Genomic DNA, 17,034 nt, shown 5'->3' on the forward strand with positions numbered 1-17,034 from the left:
TATATACTTGACTTTATATTAACACCTTTTGCATTGAATCCAAAGATTTGTACATAAGATAATATTATTTTTGTGTTACTTCTTTACTTTTCTGGTAACACCACATTGAACATACAAACTTTGATGATTATTGCGTTGTGTCAAAATTATCATTAAGATGCGCTCTTGATCACCATTATTTCATCATAGAGATGCATCTAATGCTTAACACTTGTATTATATCTTCTTCTAAGACTTTAAGAGATGAAATATAATTTATAGTATGTTTTGTTAGGAGATTTTATTTGATCTTAATACACATTCTTTTTGTTCAATATTTAAAAACTTAATTTAAAACTCTTATAACGTCTTATGATAGATATCACATTTGTATAATTTGTTAGACATACCAACATAAGTATTTTGGTATTTTGGACGTCACTTTCACATTATGACTTATATTTTATTATAAAATATTTGTTTATTTTTTTAAGTTATTTTCTCACATAAATTATATAGAGAAAACTATAACTTATTATTTCAGTTGCATTACTTTTTGAAAAACCAATTTGGTACAAAATTCTTTTGCCAAATTCATAAAAAGGATAATTTATATATATTGTATTAGAAAAAATAAAAGATGTATGTTTAGTTAACTTGAGCTAAAGATATAATCATATAATTTTATAAAAATTCCATATTTTATATTTAACAAATTTAATAGTTCATTTATTACATTTTATTTGGAAATCAATTTGTTCCCTTGAAAAATTGCCCTTTTCGAATTTATAACGAACATAATATTAAAAAAAGAAGAAGCAATCATGCATATTTAATAAGGTTGATTTAGGATATAACCATAAAAGTCCTATAAAAATTTCACTTTTACGCCTAGAAATTAAGTAGTTCATTTATAATATTGTGGTATGAAAGATTATATCACATCGATTTGCAATCTTAGAATACAAATTGCTAAACATTTTGAATGCTCAAATAATTAATTTTCAAGACTGAAACTCTTGTACTCAAGACTATCAATATTTTGGTGTTATAATTCATGTATTGTGATCTAACTTGATGATTCATGCAAAGAAAAACTACTTAATCACAGTGCATTACTACCGGAATCAAACGTGTGTTCTGACTTTTATTCTTTGTCTCTGTCTCTTCCTCACTCTCGCTCCACATGCCATGGATCGTTCTTCCTTCCTCTACCACTACTCTCAACGCCGTGTTGCAGGCTCTCTCAGCGGCTTCTTCTTCATCCCCACAACTTTAGCACTCTTCACCTCTCTTTTCATTCTCTTCTACATTTACTCCACCTCCAACCTCTTCTCCCATCCCAACCACCATGCCACTTCTCTTTTCAAACCACCCTTTCTCTTTTCCACTACCCCTTCTATTTCCACCCCACCCCACTTCGACCCTGTCTTCCGCAACAATGCTTCTGACTTCACCAAGTCTCACTCTTTCCGATTGGGGTATGAACTCAGACCACAAAGTCAACGGGGTCTGCCCCTTCCACTGCAATTCAGCCCAAAGGGTACGCAAAAGTGCTTTTTTTATATGCTTCTGTGAAGAGTGCTTTTTGTTTTTGTGTGAGGGCATTCTTGTTGTCAAATGAACAGCCTTAGTTGAATGATTCATTTGTTTATTTTAGTGCGAGGGGAAATTGAGGATGTTAGTAGGACCTGTAGACACCTGTACTAGGCTGTGGGAACCTGGATTTGTTTTACTTTGGCATGACATTGGGTGTTCTATATGGTTTATGCAGATGCTGGTTACATTGATTATTGTTATTCAATAAGAGAAGGTTATGTAGATTTTGTATGATACCTCTATCAGGGATATGGACATGTGTAATTCTAACATGGAAGATTTCAAAAGTATATTACTAATTTGCTAAAGGTAACTGAATCCAGAATTTCAGTAAAATAAATGTTAAGTAAACAACCTTCTTATTGTAGAAAATGATTCATTAATGCAACCCTATGAAGAATTTTACTGTAAAATACAGAACCCTTAATTCAAATAAAACTTGTGAGACGATATCCTCTTCTACTTGCACCTGTTATTTTGGGATTTTACTCACTTTCTGGGTTCTGTTTTACTCTGTAGTTAGGTTTTAACGATCAGTAGCTAAGCTTATCTCAACATTTTTCGTATAACGATGCTGTTTATATCAAGAGATATATATAAGGAGGAGAATTTGAAGGGTTAATATTGTATGTTTAGTAACTTTAGGTGCCTGGTGTGTTATTGGGTTCAGTAGGTAGGCTGATGAATCTACAGTGAGTATGAACTTTACTGTCTTAACTCCAGTATCTGGGGAATGCTTCTTTTATGGTTCAGGAAAAATTGAGAATAACAACGACGTGTTCCATGACAGAGATATCTTTCTGGAAGACTATAAAGAAATGAATAGGAGCTTAAAGATATATGTTTATCCTCACAAGGAAGATGATCCTTTTGCAAACGTGCTTTTGCCTGTGGAATCTGAACCTGGTGGCAATTATGCGAGTGAAAGTTACCTGAAAAAGGTACTTATGAAGAGCCATTTCATTACAATTGAACCAGCAGAAGCAGATCTTTTCTTTCTGCCCTTTTCCATAGCAAGATTACGGCATGATAGAAGAGTTGGTGTGGGAGGTATACAAGACTTCATTAGAGACTACATTCAGAACATCAGTCACAAGTATCCATATTGGAACCGCACAGGTGGTGCTGATCACTTTTATGTTGCTTGTCATTCAATTGGAAGATCTGCCATGGACAAAGCACCTGATGTGAAATTCAATGCCATTCAAGTTGTATGTTCATCAAGTTATTTCCTCACTGGGTATATTGCTCACAAGGATACATGCCTACCACAGATTTGGCCAAGAAAAGGAAATCCCCCTAACCTTGATTCATCAAAGAGGTAGCAGTACTTGTTTAGTTACAAATTACAAATGGATTCATCACAACAATGATTTTATTCAGTATATCAAGTACATTCATGTTGCTGTTTTTTGATTATGAATCACAGGAAAAGGCTAGCTTTCTTTGCAGGAGGAGTTAATTCCCCAGTGCGTGTAAAGCTTCTCGAGACATGGAAAAATGATTCAGAAATCTTTGTGCACCATGGAAGACTTAAAACACCATATGCAGATGAGTTGCTAGGAAGCAAGTTCTGCCTTCATGTCAAGGGCTTTGAAGTGAACACAGCTCGTATTGGAGACTCTCTATATTATGGTTGTGTTCCAGTGATCATTGCCAACTACTATGACCTTCCCTTCGCTGATGTGTTGAACTGGAAGAGCTTTTCAGTTGTTGTCACCACCTTAGATATCCCCTTACTGAAAAAGATCCTCAACGATTTCATCAGTTCTAACAAATACTTGATGTTACATAAAAATGTTTTGAAGGTCAGGAAACACTTTCAGTGGCATTCACCCCCGCACGACTTTGATGCGTTTTACATGGTTATGTATGAATTATGGCTTAGACGAAGCTCTATAAAAATTTCGTAGGAAAATTTTATATACAATATATCAGTGTACAGTATTTTCATACAAACACATTCAGCAGGAACTTATCATGGTTAAATGTCACTGAAAGTTTGTATGAAACTATTGTACATTAATGGTGCATTTAAGTTAAACTCAGATTTATGCAAGTTATTGTGAAGGCAACTTTGTTCTTTGCTTGGTGAAAGAGTAAAGGCAGTTAAATGAATCCATATACAAGTCATTTATTCTCTCCTTTTACTGAATCGTTCTTTGTGTTTTGAAAATCTGAGTGGCAGAGCAGCAACACAAGAACAATCTTACAAGTCACAAGTGTTTGATACCTTCTTTTTTCTTTAGTGTTTACCAAGTTTAAGAGATAGCTTCTGTCATGTATATCAATTACTACGAGAGGTGATTTTTTTTTATGCAGCCACTAAATTATATAAATTAAAGTATAATGAGTCCCTCTTAAACGTTTTTTATTTGAGTTTATGTGATTGATATTTTGTTCTGTTGTTTTCACGTCATTTGTGAATAATATAAAATAATACTGTGATTAAATAATTTTTTATTATTTGAATGAAAAATACCTGAACCATGAAAATTCAATTTTAAATATTTAATAAAAAATATATAAATTTATGAATAATTTTACAAAAAGTTGTAATAAATACCCAATGGGAAATTACACGTCTGGAACACGGGAAGAAGAGAAAAAAAAAGCACCGTCAAAGTGTGGGAAGAGAAAGGCTTTTGTTTTGTAGAAATGAAAACCGCTTCTTCAATTCTATTTCCTTGTGTACGCGTCAATGCCTGTGCAACCGACACGTCAAAAAATGTCGCACTCAATGGATCGGGAAATTGCTATAAATACATCAAACGAAAGCCTCTACTTAGTCACCATCGTTCCAGAAGCTCCTCTTCAGTTTCTCCCATCCCAAGCCTTCACAACAGGTACCTTTACTTTTACCTGTTCATCTATTCCTTCTACTTTTTTTTTTCCATTCAGATCATAATCTGTGCCATCCACCGTGGAAAATTGAATTAGCTGTATTTAAATTATGCATCGTTCACGGGAATCGAATGTTGATAGATCTTGTTGATTATTTTTCACGCTCAGATTTCGTTCGTAAGTTTGTTTTGATTAATGATTTTCGTTTTGTAAGATGTAAAAGCTATAAAATGTTTTCGAGGAAGAAGCGATTCAGCTATGTGTATAGGGAGGAACTGATTTGGATTTGGATCTTTCTGATTAAAGATAATGTTGGATTTTGTACAGCAGAGGTTTTGCATGCTTAATTAAGCAAATTAACATGTGTAAATGTAATGTTTATGCGTCCCTGGTTTGGAATCTTTTTGTGCTTCGGTGAGACTTGGAGAGGGTGGTTATCAGGTTTTGTTTGCTAATTATTTGGTTGAATCTGTTGTTTATAATGTCGGATCTTGTACGTAAGTTTAGTGATCCAGCTTTTGCCTTTTTCTCCCCTTTAATGTAGTTTGTTTTGGATATGTTATTGTCGTATGCTTCTGCTTACATAACTAAAATGGAGAAAAACCAAAATGCAAACTGATTGGTAGTGTTTGCTTGATTTTGTGGTTTTAGTCAAATTAGTTCAATTTGTTTAATGATTTTACTGAGTTTATTGCGTTTTATAATTCCATGTCTATTAGTAGTGAAACTCATTTGTACCTGTTGTAGATGTTCATATATATATCAATATGTCATCCTTCTATTTTGCGCTTGGTTTGGTTAGCCTAGTTGGGAATTCTGTATGGACTTGGTTGATTTCTGTTTGCCTAGCTTGGGCTGTGTATTCTGTCATTGTTTCTGAAGAAGGTGTATTTTGTTTAAGCAGTATGTATGTTGGTGTTTAACTAATGTCTTGCAAGTAGTCGTATTAAGCAATTTGTTTAAATTAAATGGCTTGACTGTGTCACCTGTGCATGTTTCAGGGACTTGTCAGATTTAGTTGAGGTTTTTCCATCATTAGTTTGTGAAGATAATAAAGATATGGAAATCTCCCATGATATCAATATCAAGGATGACAAGCCAGGTGATATAAATGAAGAACAGAAGATTAAGGTAGATCTGGAAGTGAAAAATAAATCATTTGAAAAAGAGCATACTAAGGAGGAGAAAAAACATAAAGATGGTGATGAGAAAAAGGAAAAGGATAAGAAGAAAAAGGAAAAGGGGAAAGTAGATGATGAAGAGAAGACGGAAAAGAAGAAGGAAAAGAAAGAGAAAGAAAAGAAGAAAGAAAAGGATGAAAAAATTGATGTAGAAAATGATAAGGATGAAAAAGAAGGTGGGGAGGACGGTGAAAAGAAGGAGAAGAAGAAAAAGGAAAAGAAGGACAAAGAAAAAGAAGGAAATGACGATGAAGAGAAGAAGAAAAAGAAAGAGAAGGAGAAGAAAAAGGAAAAAAATGAAGGTGAGGATGAAGAAAAAATTGAGAAAAAGAAGAAAAAGGAGAAGAAGGGAAAAGATGATGAAGGCGAGGAGGAAGAAGATGAGAAAAAGAAGAAAAAGGATAAGAAGGAGAAAGACAAGGATCACAAAAAGGAAGAGAAGGGAAAGGATGATGAAGGTGAGGATGAAGAAAAAATTGAGAAAAAGAAGAAAAAGGAGAAGAAGGGAAAAGATGATGAAGGTGAGGATGAAGAAGAAGATGAGAAAAAGAAGAAGAAGAAGGATAAGAAGGAGAAAGACAAGGATCACAAAAAGGAAAAGAAGGAGAAAGATGTTGAAAAGGAGGGTGAAAAAGAGGACGACAAGGTTGAAGTTTCTGCAAGGGACATTCCTATAGAAGAAATCACAGAGGAAGGTGAAAAGGAAGACAAAGAAAAAGACGGTGGGAAGGAAGTGAAAGAGAAGAAGAAAAAAGGAGACAAAGACAAGAAAGAGAAGGAGAAGAAAAAACTTACCGGAAAGGACAAGGTCAAGGATCTTAGCTCTCTGAAGCAAAAACTTGAAAAAATTAACGCAAAAATAGAACCGCTCCTTCAAAAGAAAGCTGACATAGAAAGGCAGATCAAAGAAGCTGAAGCTGAGGCTCATGTAGTCAGCGACAAGAACAAGGAAGAGGTACAGGAGCTTTGAAGGACACACTTGTACTATACTGCATAATATAAAAACTTTGATTGCTCTTTTATAGTTGTTTTGTGAATAAAGTTGTTATTTCATTTGAGTGAGAAATGATACACTTTTGTACTGCACATTCTTATGCTTCATGTGGGATTGATTTCTGTTTCGGCTGTCGAAAAATTCAATACAATTTAGAAGTGGAGGTGAGGAGTAGTTTATATAGTTTTTCCTTGACTAAGCGTAACTTACCATGGTAACCGCAATGAAAATGTTAACTTCGTCTAATATATCCGTCTCTCCTTTGAGGGCAGGACAAATGATCTAAATTGAATCAATCAGGTCTTCTTAGTACGTTTTTTTACTCTGCAATGACGATCCTCAATAAACGAAATCACATTATTAATCTTTTTTCTCAGTGTACGTGTTATCAACTTGTAATATTATGTAAATGAAATAATTCATAATTCAATGGCCCTTAATTTAGGAATCGGATTGGAATGAAAGTGGGAAGAGAATACAAGAATACATTTCCATTTTTATCGGAAGAATAACTGGATGCATGTACTTATTGTCCTTTTTCCAACAGAATATCCAACTCTGTGTATCTGAATGATTTTCTCCTAACCGAATGACTTGGGCACATGCATATATTGACACTGTGGTATCTCTTACTTGATGGGTAGAGGAGCAATTTAGGAGACATTGGAGTCGAAACATGTGAACGGTGCAAATGTTAGGAAGAATGGTTATGACATTTTATGAATCCGGACAAACATATAGACAAGACCCACTATATTAAACATTTTAAGATATAAATATTTTTTGCATATAATCATTTGCACACGGGAAGGAGAGAGAGAAAGAGATTAAAACTTTCACTCACTGATTCACTTCACAGATTGATTTTGATTTGATATATCTCCTTGCCTTTTATACTCAATTTTTCCATGCAGCAGGATTTCAACCAAACTGGATAGATTCTTCAACCCACGAGCCATTCATAACACAGACAAGAAAATGAGCTGAGGAAAGTTCATACCGCTACTTATGAAAATTGAGGACAATACACTAATAGAGCTGTCATCTTGATCCATAACCATGAACCAATTCTAGCCCACCTTTGAAAAAGTTCTTTCTTACGGAAGTCAATTTGAGGGGGTCAAAAAAAAAATCCTAACTCTCAAAGTGAGTTAGGACTAGGACTGAGGTGAATTTGACTCTACTCAAGATTTATTTTGGATTTATTTTTACATAACATCAACAGAAAAAATTGGTTATGGAATGTTGAAATTTTACCTGCACTAGTTTTACCACAAGACTAGACTTAGCAGTCTCAGAATTTTCAAACAGGGACCCTTTACCAATAATAAGAATAAATAAACTGTAGAGTTTAACATTTATACTATATAATTATATATTGTGAAAATCTCAGAGTATTTGATGGAGGGACAGGGAAGTGGGATGTGAGGAAAAACCATAGAGAACTACAGAGAACTTTACTTTTATGAAAAACCACTTCAGGAAAAGAGAAAGATATAAGTTTAAAAATATAACATATTATGGGACCCTGAGTTAAAAATATAAGTTTACCATTAAATTTAAAAGATAAACTTTAAATTCACTATAATCAATTTATAAGAAATTCAAAATAAGTTTTACCATCAAAGGCCTATTAGATGTTGGAATGAACATTTATCTGTGTCAAAAGTGATAATTGATAGTTAGTAGACGATTCTTCATGATTTTGTAGTAAGATTTATGGATAATGAAGAAAGTGTTATTAATCATCCAACTCTATATTTAAAGGAGAAGTTTATGACTACTAAAAGTTAATTATGTCATTGATATATTATACATGAAAATAATTCATTATTAATTTTACTGATTAAAAATTGTTAATCAATATAGTGACCAATTTATATGTTAATTTATAAAAAAAATAATTATTACTAAAATAATCACTTTTATGAATGAAAAATTATAACTGGTCTCTAAATTGGTTTCTTAAATTCAACTATCAATGTTTAAGTTACAAAGAAAATTAGTCACTCAACATTAACTACTAAAATTTTTGTTACAAAAAGAATTAGTTTCTAATTAATTAATGACCAATTTAGCAACCAATTATAATTTTTATTCATAACTATTACTATTTTGTAAATTGGTATATAAATTTGTCGCTATAATGGTTAACAATTTTTTATCACTAAAATTAATTATTAATGAGATATTTTCTTACAGGTCTTTTATTTAAAGTTTTGCTTTAATCAAATTAGATGAGACATTTTATTTGATTGATAAATACTATATAATTATATTTGAAATATTTATCTGATACAAGTCTTTTATTTAAAGTTTTGCTTTAATAAAATTTGTTGTTAATTACTTAGATATATTACTAAAAATCTAAATTCTTTTTGCGCGAAGAATTGAAGAAATAGAAATGTCCTTAAAGAATGAAGTCAAAATCATAAGGAAAGTTAATTTTGAGTTTAAAAGTTACTTAAAATTTTAAAGAAAATCTCTATTGATAACTATATATGAATAAAGGAACTCAAATAATAAAATGTTAACTTCAAGAAATTTCTTAAAATTTTTAGAAGAAAAAACAAACTCAAAAGAAAACAAACGAACAAAATCACATAATTTAGGAAGCCTATCTCTAAATAAAAAAGTAAAAAAGAAAAAGAATTATCATTGTCCTATAATGAACGTTTCAAATGTTCTTATTGAAATATGAAAAATCACAAGAAAAGTTTGAGTCTTCTTGTTGAGTGAAGGAGTCCTTGGGGATAATAATTTTAATGATGACATTTGAACGTTAAATGAAAAACTACTTACAAAAGACTACTTAAAGGTTAAGTTATCAACTCTGCACAAAATAATGATATAAAGGTGAAAAAATAAAATGGCATTTCCTTTAATAAAAAGATATTTATTTTTAGGTCTTTTGGCCTTAATAAATAATATTTATTTCATTATTACTTTATTTGACTTAATTGATGTAACAAACTTAGACGTTGCTTGCTGGTGATGTTCTCAGTGATTTTGATGGATTGAAACTGGAACTTAATCCAAGGATGAAGATAATAAAGAAGAAAATGTTAAAATAGGAAAAGACATTGACATCAGTATAAAACAAATGAATTTATTAGCAGCAATGTAAACAAATAAACTTAAATGATCCATTGAATTTAATATAGAAATCTTATAAAATATCCATTGATAATGACCATCATCTGATGTCATATTTAAGAATTTAGATCTAAATACAATGAATCTTACATAAGACATGACATAAAAGTGAAAATAAAATAAAGCTTAGTACATACATCTTAAATAACAATGTACATCACAAGTAAAACAAAAGTGTTAAAATTTAAAAAATTAAATTATGGATGTTATATATATATTTTTTTTCATTGAAGCACAAATTATAACAACATTTTAAAATTGACGTAATAAAGCATAACACATACTATATGAGTACCTAGACAAATTGACAGATTTGAATTTCAAAATTATTGATCTCGGTTATTTATTTAAAAAATTGTAGATATTATCAAATTATATTAGGCACAACTTATTGGATAAGTCATGTCAAATCAAATAACTTTTATTTACAAAATACAATTTTCATGTTAACAATAAAATCGTGAAAATCAAATACGATTTCACTTCAATTAATCATATTTAAGTAAAATTATGCAAAACAAAAAAAAAACGATTCCAAAATATATATATATATATATATATATATATATATATATATATATATATATATATATATATATATATATAAACTAAAATCGTAATAGGTAACACAATTTCTTCGAAACTTGACTTATTTCGAAGTCATGTAACACGTACATGACTTCAAAATTTAAGAATTTGCATATTAAAAACCTGAACGTATTAGCTTTACATTATTTTTTTTAACAGAAGTCGTGCATCTTCTCACTCCTAACTTCCTTTTTTTTTTCCTTTTTACAATTTCTAAAATTTTAATAATACATGTTTTTTTAAAATAATATTTTAATAATTTAACTAATTGGATTTAAAATTTATAATACTTTTAATATTTTTATATAATTATATATTTTTTAACTTTAAGATCTTATATTTTTATAATATAAAAATAAATATTTTTAAATTTTTAAAATGAATATCCTAAAATTTTAAAATATATGATTATAATTATATTAAAAGTATCGTATATTTCAAAATTCGATTAATCCAATTAAAACAAAAAAAATAAATAAAATGAAAAGGAACAAGTCAAATTTTGAAGAAATCAGATAATTTATTCACAATTTTAGTTCAAATAGATATGTATTGCAGTTGTATTGTTCTTGCATGACTTTACTTAAACATGATTACTTTTAAGTGAAATTGTATATGACTCTCACGATTTCATTATTAACATGGTAGTCCTGCTTTAAAAACACGACTTCAGTTTCAAAAATTAAAAGTCATCTGATTTGATGTCGACTTCTTCATAACAAAATCATACATATATACACGAATTGATCTCATCTATAATTTTCTTAAAAAGTGACTTAGATCGATAACTTTCAAATCAAAATAACCTACATCTATCAATTTGCCACTCATTGACAATAAAAATCTTAGATTAAATTATGTCTTTGATCTTTATTTTCGTTCAAAAATATTGATATGATCCCTTTATTTTTATAAGTCTCAATTAGGTTTTCAATTTCGATAAATGGTATCAATGATACATTTTTTGTTAAGTTGAGTAAACGACGTTAAGGGAATAGTAAGTTGACATGGTTATGTGTGTTGAAACAGTAACAAGGAAAAATTAAAATTGAAATAAATTAAAAGATGTTATTTAATAATTCAAAGCATTTTGAAATTTAAGGTTTTTCTAAATAGCATAGATTAAGGATCGGAGATTCTAAGCAAATTGGGGTTTCTAAAATCGAATTTGGAGGAAGGGAGGGGAAGAGAGACAAGCTGAATTTATTTTGAAATTTCTTTGATACTTTACTTCATCACTCTAAGAGAAGGGAAGCCATGGTCGTTGATACGAGATTTGCGTGATTACTAGAGAATTTGAATGTAGAGGATCCATGACTTTCCTTTCTGAAAGTGGATTGCACTCTTCTTCATCTCATTCTCTGAATCAACCTCTCTCTCACCTCTCTACTTTCTCTGTAAGTTCCTCGTCCTCTTCCAAACTAACCTATTTTATTTGCCTTCATTCCTGCTTTCCACTGTAATGCAATGTGTTTCACTATTTGAAAACCTAGTTAATTTCCAATATTTGCCTTCATTCTCGCTTTCACATCACAAGGATAGATCAACCAGAGCCAGGTTTTAGGCTAAAGGAGAGGGTTCTAGAAATGGGGCGTAGACTCGAACATTATTGGAAGTGTTTCAATGTTCCATTTGAGTTCAATGTCATTGCAAGAAAATGGGACACCAACATATTCGAGGACCTCAAGATAGAGAAAATGAATTTGTAGTTGTGAAATGCATGTTTCAGTTGAGACTTATAAAAATAGATGGACCAAATCGATATTTTCGAACGAAAATAGGGACCAAAGGGATAATTTAACAAAATCTTATGATTGACCATTTGTCCTGATGAGATATTACGTGTATTATGATGCACGGATACGATACATGTATCGGATACGACACGTATCAGATACGTCGATATGTTTATTTTGAAAATAATAAGATATGATATGTAATAGATACATGATATATGAATATTGAAAAGTCCACAATAATTCTTAAAAACATAATAAATATATGATTGTTATTGTGTGAATCCAAATTAAAACTTTGATAGCTAATGTTAGTGACCAATTTATAAACTAATTTATAATAGAAACTATTTTAGTTACCAATTTAAAGACCAATTATAATTTTTTTGAACTATTTTAGTTGTCAATAATGTTTAGTTTATAAGTTGGTATCTAAATCGATCACTATAGTGACTAATTATTTTGTCACTAAAATTTGTCATTGTTCAAAGATTTTCTTATAGTTTACTATGACTTCATAAATTAGATATCTTATTGATAAATATCAATAAATTATCCTAAAGTATCATACACGAATAGATTTCGGATATAGATACATAACTCAAATTGAAGTATTGGTGCATCATATCTTATCTTGCTATTAAGAGTTCTTCACTTAAGATGAAACAAATACAACTAAAGAAAGTATGTTTCTTAATTTGTGTTAAACTTTGGTTTTTATTTTTACATGTTCAAATAACAGATTTAGTCTTTTAATTTTTAAAATTATATGAATTTACTGTATGTTTCATACCGTAAAGAATATTCTACCAAAATATTAAGCCTGAACATAGGAATATAAATTCAGATATTTTTAAAAATAAAAAATAAATTAATAAAAAGTACCGAAAGTAAAATCATATTCAAACAAAAAGATGAGTTCTAAAAATACTATTTATTTCCGTTGCTTAAATAAAGTACTTGATTATTGTGAGTTGTTGTAATTTGTCTACATATTTTTTAATTTTTTGTAATTTTTGAACATTATAATTTTTCTTCTTATAACATTTTAATAACATATACAGTTCTTCAATAACAATTTTGATTCATCATTCACTATCATTCAATATCAGAAAATATAATCTTATTTGTAAGGATAAAATATATTAAAATTTTGTTATTAAACTTTACTCTTAAATTTTTGATAGATTAGCAATTGATCTTGTTATTATTTACAAACATGTAATCTCTTTCTTGTTAGCAATTACATGACTTATTAACAGTAGACCAAGGTTATTTAACTTTAGAATACAAGATAATATATATGTAATACCAAAACAAGATTTACAAATAAAAGTAGTAAAAGAAGAATCTATAAATTATGAAATTATTGTATAAAAGAAAATGGAAGAGAAAAATGGGTGGAATAGCACATCACCGCGTGAATGGTGCGAGACTTAGCAGAAAGAAAAGCAGCTTCAAAATCTGCAATGGACCACATTGTTTGAAAACTTGAGCAAAGCAAAAACTGCCACGTTCACCAATTTTCTTCTTTCTTTTCGGTTTCATGTCAATTCCAAATCTTCAACCACCACCTTGTTTCCATTTGCCTAAATGTTTCCCAACACTCCAAACCTAATCTCCTTTCCAACCAAATCTTCCATATCTTTATCACTCTATCTTTTCAGATATTCTGCCATTTTTTTCTTACCTTTACCATTTTAAGGCTTATTCTATGATTTTCACAATCAACTATAATTTCATTAATTTTATCATCAATCTTACAAAAATAAGTCAACTAAATTTGTGTTATAAAGATAAAACTTCTTTTTTTTAACATTGAAACTGTGGTTAGATAAACAACTTTAGAAAACAATAATTGAGATATTTTAAAAACTCAACCACAAGTTCTTCAAACCAGAACGTGATCTCAGAACCACAATACCTCATATCTTAACATGCACTTGGCATGATTACTACCTCAGAAAAACACAAAAACAAGGGAAAATAATTAAATATTGCAAGTATTGTTCAGAGAAGGAAACAAATTATCCATTGATGAATAACATGACATTCATTTTACAACAATGGGAGATGTTTCCTCCTCACACACAAAAAAGGGCAACTACTAATTCCACAACTTCTATCTTCCCTAATCCCAGAAAGGCATGGATCCAAAAAGACATGCCATTGAGGAATATATTATAACTATACTATCACACTATTTGACTTTATCTGCAATGATATCTTCATTCTCACAAGTATACTGCATGAAGATATTCTGCACTAAAACAAACCTATACACTGTACAAGGCTATGGAACCAGATTATGGTTTTTGCTTACAATTGACCACATCAACTCCCAGCAGTGGTCAAGGTTCTCTCTTTGGAGACCTCAGAATTGAGGGTCGGTGAAGGTAAAAGAAGAGATTCTGAATTAGGAACAGGAGAAGGAGCAATTGCCAATCCTTTATCTGCATGTTCAGGTTGTGGGGGATTTGGTGAGTAGGTGAAGGAAAGATCTTTGTTGGCAGCAAGAGCAAGGAGCTCTTTCTCCTCTAACCCTTTGGTTGGGCCCAAGCTGCATCTATCTGGGGAGTGTTTCGCCAATGCATCTTTAAACTTCTTGATCTGTAATTAAATCAAATTCAATGTTGCTACTAAATCATGTAATAATCAACAAATAGTTAAATGCCAAAGATATGATATAAAATTGACATAGCATGTATTCTGACCGTGGCATTGGTGCAGCTAAAGCTACATAATCGACCATGAGCACCTCTATAGAAGCGGAAGAAAGGAAGAACATGGACATTGAGGCTGTAACACATGGACTTATGCTCCTCATAATTCACCTGAAGGAATTGAACATCAGGATTCATCTCTGCCAGTTGACATATCTGTCATATCATACCATAAAGGAACATCAGAACAACAATACACACTTACAGATCATGATATAAAAAATTGTCATGTGGGTTGATCTGTGAATTGGATTCAAGGGGATGAAGAATACCTTAGGATGAAGGGCTTTGCAGCCACCACAACCAGGAGAGAAGAAATCAACCACCACCAACTTGTCCCCTGCGTTTAACAGCGATTCTACAAGGTCTTGGGCGGAAGTCACCTCCTTCATGTTGGGTTGAAGCCCCTTTTCCCACCATTTCTGAACATTCCCTATTCTAAGGGCCATCTGCAAAATTCCACAGGAAAGGTTCAGAACCCCGTCAGGAAAACACAAAATCTTGCCCGAATAGAATATAAGTGTATGTAATTTGGAAAGTTTGCAGGAAAATTAGCAACATACAAAAGAATCACAACTTGTAAGAGTTACATGCAAAATTCCGTAAGCTCCAAAAACCCCCTTGAGAGAAACACAAAATCTCCCCAAAATCCAATAAACTAAAAGCAATTTCGAACCTTTTCAGGAAAATTCACAAAACTCCCAACAACAGAAAAACGTCTTAATTACCTTTAAAATCCAGAACATATCAAATAAACATGACTCTAAGGGCCATCTACAATACTTCACAAGAAACTTCCAGAAACTCCTCAGAAAAACACAAAATCTTCCCAATAAAAACTAAAAAACAAAAAATACAAGAAAATTTGGAAACATACATGCCACGCAAATTTAACAAAATTCCCACCAACAAAAAGGTTCTAATTCCTAAAAAAATGGGATTAGGGGTAAAGCAAATTCCGTAAAGGGGTAGAAATATTACAAACCTGAGCACCAGTTGAAGCTCTCAACCGCGAACTGACCCTGTTGGGTATTCCTCTATTTACATGAAAGTGAAGCTTTTTACCCTGAAACTCAGAAGAGGACCAAGATCTGCGAATCTGAGACTTTAACTTGAGAGAAGGGGACCCTCCGACGCCAGAAACGAAGCTCTTAGAATCGGGAACCGTCGACACCCTTCGATGGTGACGATGACTACTACCAAGCAAAGAAGAAACGAAACTCGCCTTGGTCAAAACCTCAGCCATTAAATTTTCCTCGGTTTGAAAACCCACAACGTATGAACAAAGAAGAAGAAACCTCTCTTGTTATGCTAGAGAGAGAAGAAGAAGAAGAAGAAGGGTAATCGGAAAAGAGCTTTATCCGCAAGTGATGGCAAATCCACATGTAAAGTTGCGAGCTTGAAATTGAAACAGAAGGTAAAATAGAAGTTGAATAAATGAAAAAAATAAATTGAGAGCGGATAAAGTTGAATTCTCGTTCAGTTGACGGCTGTGATGGCGCGACGCGGAGATCGACGGCAGAAGAGTGATCATGGCAGACACGCGGCGAATGGATGTGGTTGCGTGGGTGAACGTGATTGGATGAGAGACATTTAAGGTAAGAGGTGGGACCCCCACGAGAGGTGGAGTTCGCTGGTTGTAAGGACACGTGTTTGATTTGATCTGTTTTTTCGGATAATAAAAAGGCTTTAGCTGCTCTTTCCTATATTTTTTATTTTTAGAATTGTTTTTTTTTTCTGTCCAGAATTTTATTTTATATGCATTTGATTTGAATAAGACGCATATGGCATCATCCGCATCTAGCACGGAATATGGAAAGATATTTGAAAGTGAAAATTTAATCCAACCATTTAATTTTAATGTGAAAATTTTGTATTTGATAATTTCAAATCATTTTTTTATCTTTTTACTCGTTGAAAAGACTGTTTAGTTTTATTATTAGTATTTTGATAAATAAATACTTTTTGTAGTTTGTAATATGATAGACGTAATATTTTTTAAAACATAAGTTCTAGCTTTTTTGTATTTTACTTTTAAATTATTATTATTATTATTATTATTATTATTACATGTATAAAATAAAATACTATTGCGTTTTTTATTCATCCACTTACAAAACATGAATTTTGTTTTACTAGGATTATATTAGTCATATATTGTTTTACTATTTTAAGACCATGCTTTAATATATTAATACTGATATAGATGTTAGATTTTTTTTTAAATATTTTTC

At 31.1% G+C, this 17,034-nt stretch overlaps 3 protein-coding genes across 4 annotated transcripts; 2 read left to right on the forward strand and 1 right to left on the reverse strand.

The window, feature by feature from the left end:
• Positions 1-1,076: 1,076 nt before the first annotated feature.
• On the forward strand, positions 1,077-3,711 carry LOC114177803 (probable glycosyltransferase At5g03795). Of its 2 annotated transcripts, none has more exons than XM_028063346.1 (3): positions 1,077-1,522; positions 2,302-2,899; positions 3,008-3,711. In XM_028063346.1, the coding sequence occupies exons 1-3, from the start codon at positions 1,171-1,173 to the stop codon at positions 3,489-3,491; spliced, it is 1,434 nt and encodes a 477-aa protein (XP_027919147.1). In that variant the 5' UTR covers positions 1,077-1,170; the 3' UTR covers positions 3,492-3,711. The 2 variants fall into 2 exon arrangements, with proteins under 2 accessions (XP_027919147.1, XP_027919156.1); XM_028063355.1 differs by having other exon boundaries at positions 1,080-1,522; positions 2,332-2,899.
• A 459-nt stretch (positions 3,712-4,170) lies between these two features.
• On the forward strand, positions 4,171-6,776 carry LOC114186759 (DNA ligase 1-like). The gene is made up of 2 exons (XM_028074767.1): positions 4,171-4,424; positions 5,424-6,776. Exons 1-2 carry the CDS (start codon positions 4,237-4,239, stop codon positions 6,571-6,573), a joined length of 1,338 nt encoding a protein of 445 aa, XP_027930568.1. The 5' UTR covers positions 4,171-4,236; the 3' UTR covers positions 6,574-6,776.
• Positions 6,777-14,086: 7,310 nt separating this feature from the next.
• Positions 14,087-16,219, reverse strand: LOC114190590 (thioredoxin-like 1-1, chloroplastic). Its single transcript, XM_028079922.1, has 4 exons — positions 15,786-16,219; positions 15,073-15,249; positions 14,792-14,956; positions 14,087-14,687 (listed from the first exon to the last, which is right to left on the reverse strand). The coding sequence occupies exons 1-4, from the start codon at positions 16,044-16,046 to the stop codon at positions 14,412-14,414; spliced, it is 879 nt and encodes a 292-aa protein (XP_027935723.1). The 5' UTR covers positions 16,047-16,219; the 3' UTR covers positions 14,087-14,411.
• Positions 16,220-17,034: the final 815 nt, after the last annotated feature.

The sequence above is a fragment of the Vigna unguiculata genome, chromosome 1, assembly GCF_004118075.2.
Source record: "Vigna unguiculata cultivar IT97K-499-35 chromosome 1, ASM411807v1, whole genome shotgun sequence".
Classification (NCBI taxonomy): Eukaryota; Viridiplantae; Streptophyta; class Magnoliopsida; order Fabales; family Fabaceae; genus Vigna; species Vigna unguiculata.

What these genes read in the sequence shown, in the direction of transcription:
- LOC114177803 (XM_028063346.1), top strand. Translation starts at nt 1,171, where the DNA reads ATGGATCGTTCTTCCTTCCTCTACCACTACTCTCAACGCCGTGTTGCA. An exon ending in ACTGCAATTCAGCCCAAAGG is followed by an intron (nt 1,523 to 2,301) that starts GTACGCAAAAGT and finishes TCTTAACTCCAG; the next exon opens with TATCTGGGGAATGCTTCTTT. An exon ending in AACCTTGATTCATCAAAGAG is followed by an intron (nt 2,900 to 3,007) that starts GTAGCAGTACTT and finishes TATGAATCACAG; the next exon opens with GAAAAGGCTAGCTTTCTTTG.
- LOC114186759 (XM_028074767.1), top strand. Translation starts at nt 4,237, where the DNA reads ATGAAAACCGCTTCTTCAATTCTATTTCCTTGTGTACGCGTCAATGCC. An exon ending in ATCCCAAGCCTTCACAACAG is followed by an intron (nt 4,425 to 5,423) that starts GTACCTTTACTT and finishes TGCATGTTTCAG; the next exon opens with GGACTTGTCAGATTTAGTTG.
- LOC114190590 (XM_028079922.1), bottom strand. Translation starts at nt 16,046, where the DNA reads ATGGCTGAGGTTTTGACCAAGGCGAGTTTCGTTTCTTCTTTGCTTGGT. An exon ending in GAGCTTCAACTGGTGCTCAG is followed by an intron (nt 15,250 to 15,785) that starts GTTTGTAATATT and finishes GGAATTTTGCAG; the next exon opens with ATGGCCCTTAGAATAGGGAA. An exon ending in GCAAAGCCCTTCATCCTAAG is followed by an intron (nt 14,957 to 15,072) that starts GTATTCTTCATC and finishes ATGATATGACAG; the next exon opens with ATATGTCAACTGGCAGAGAT.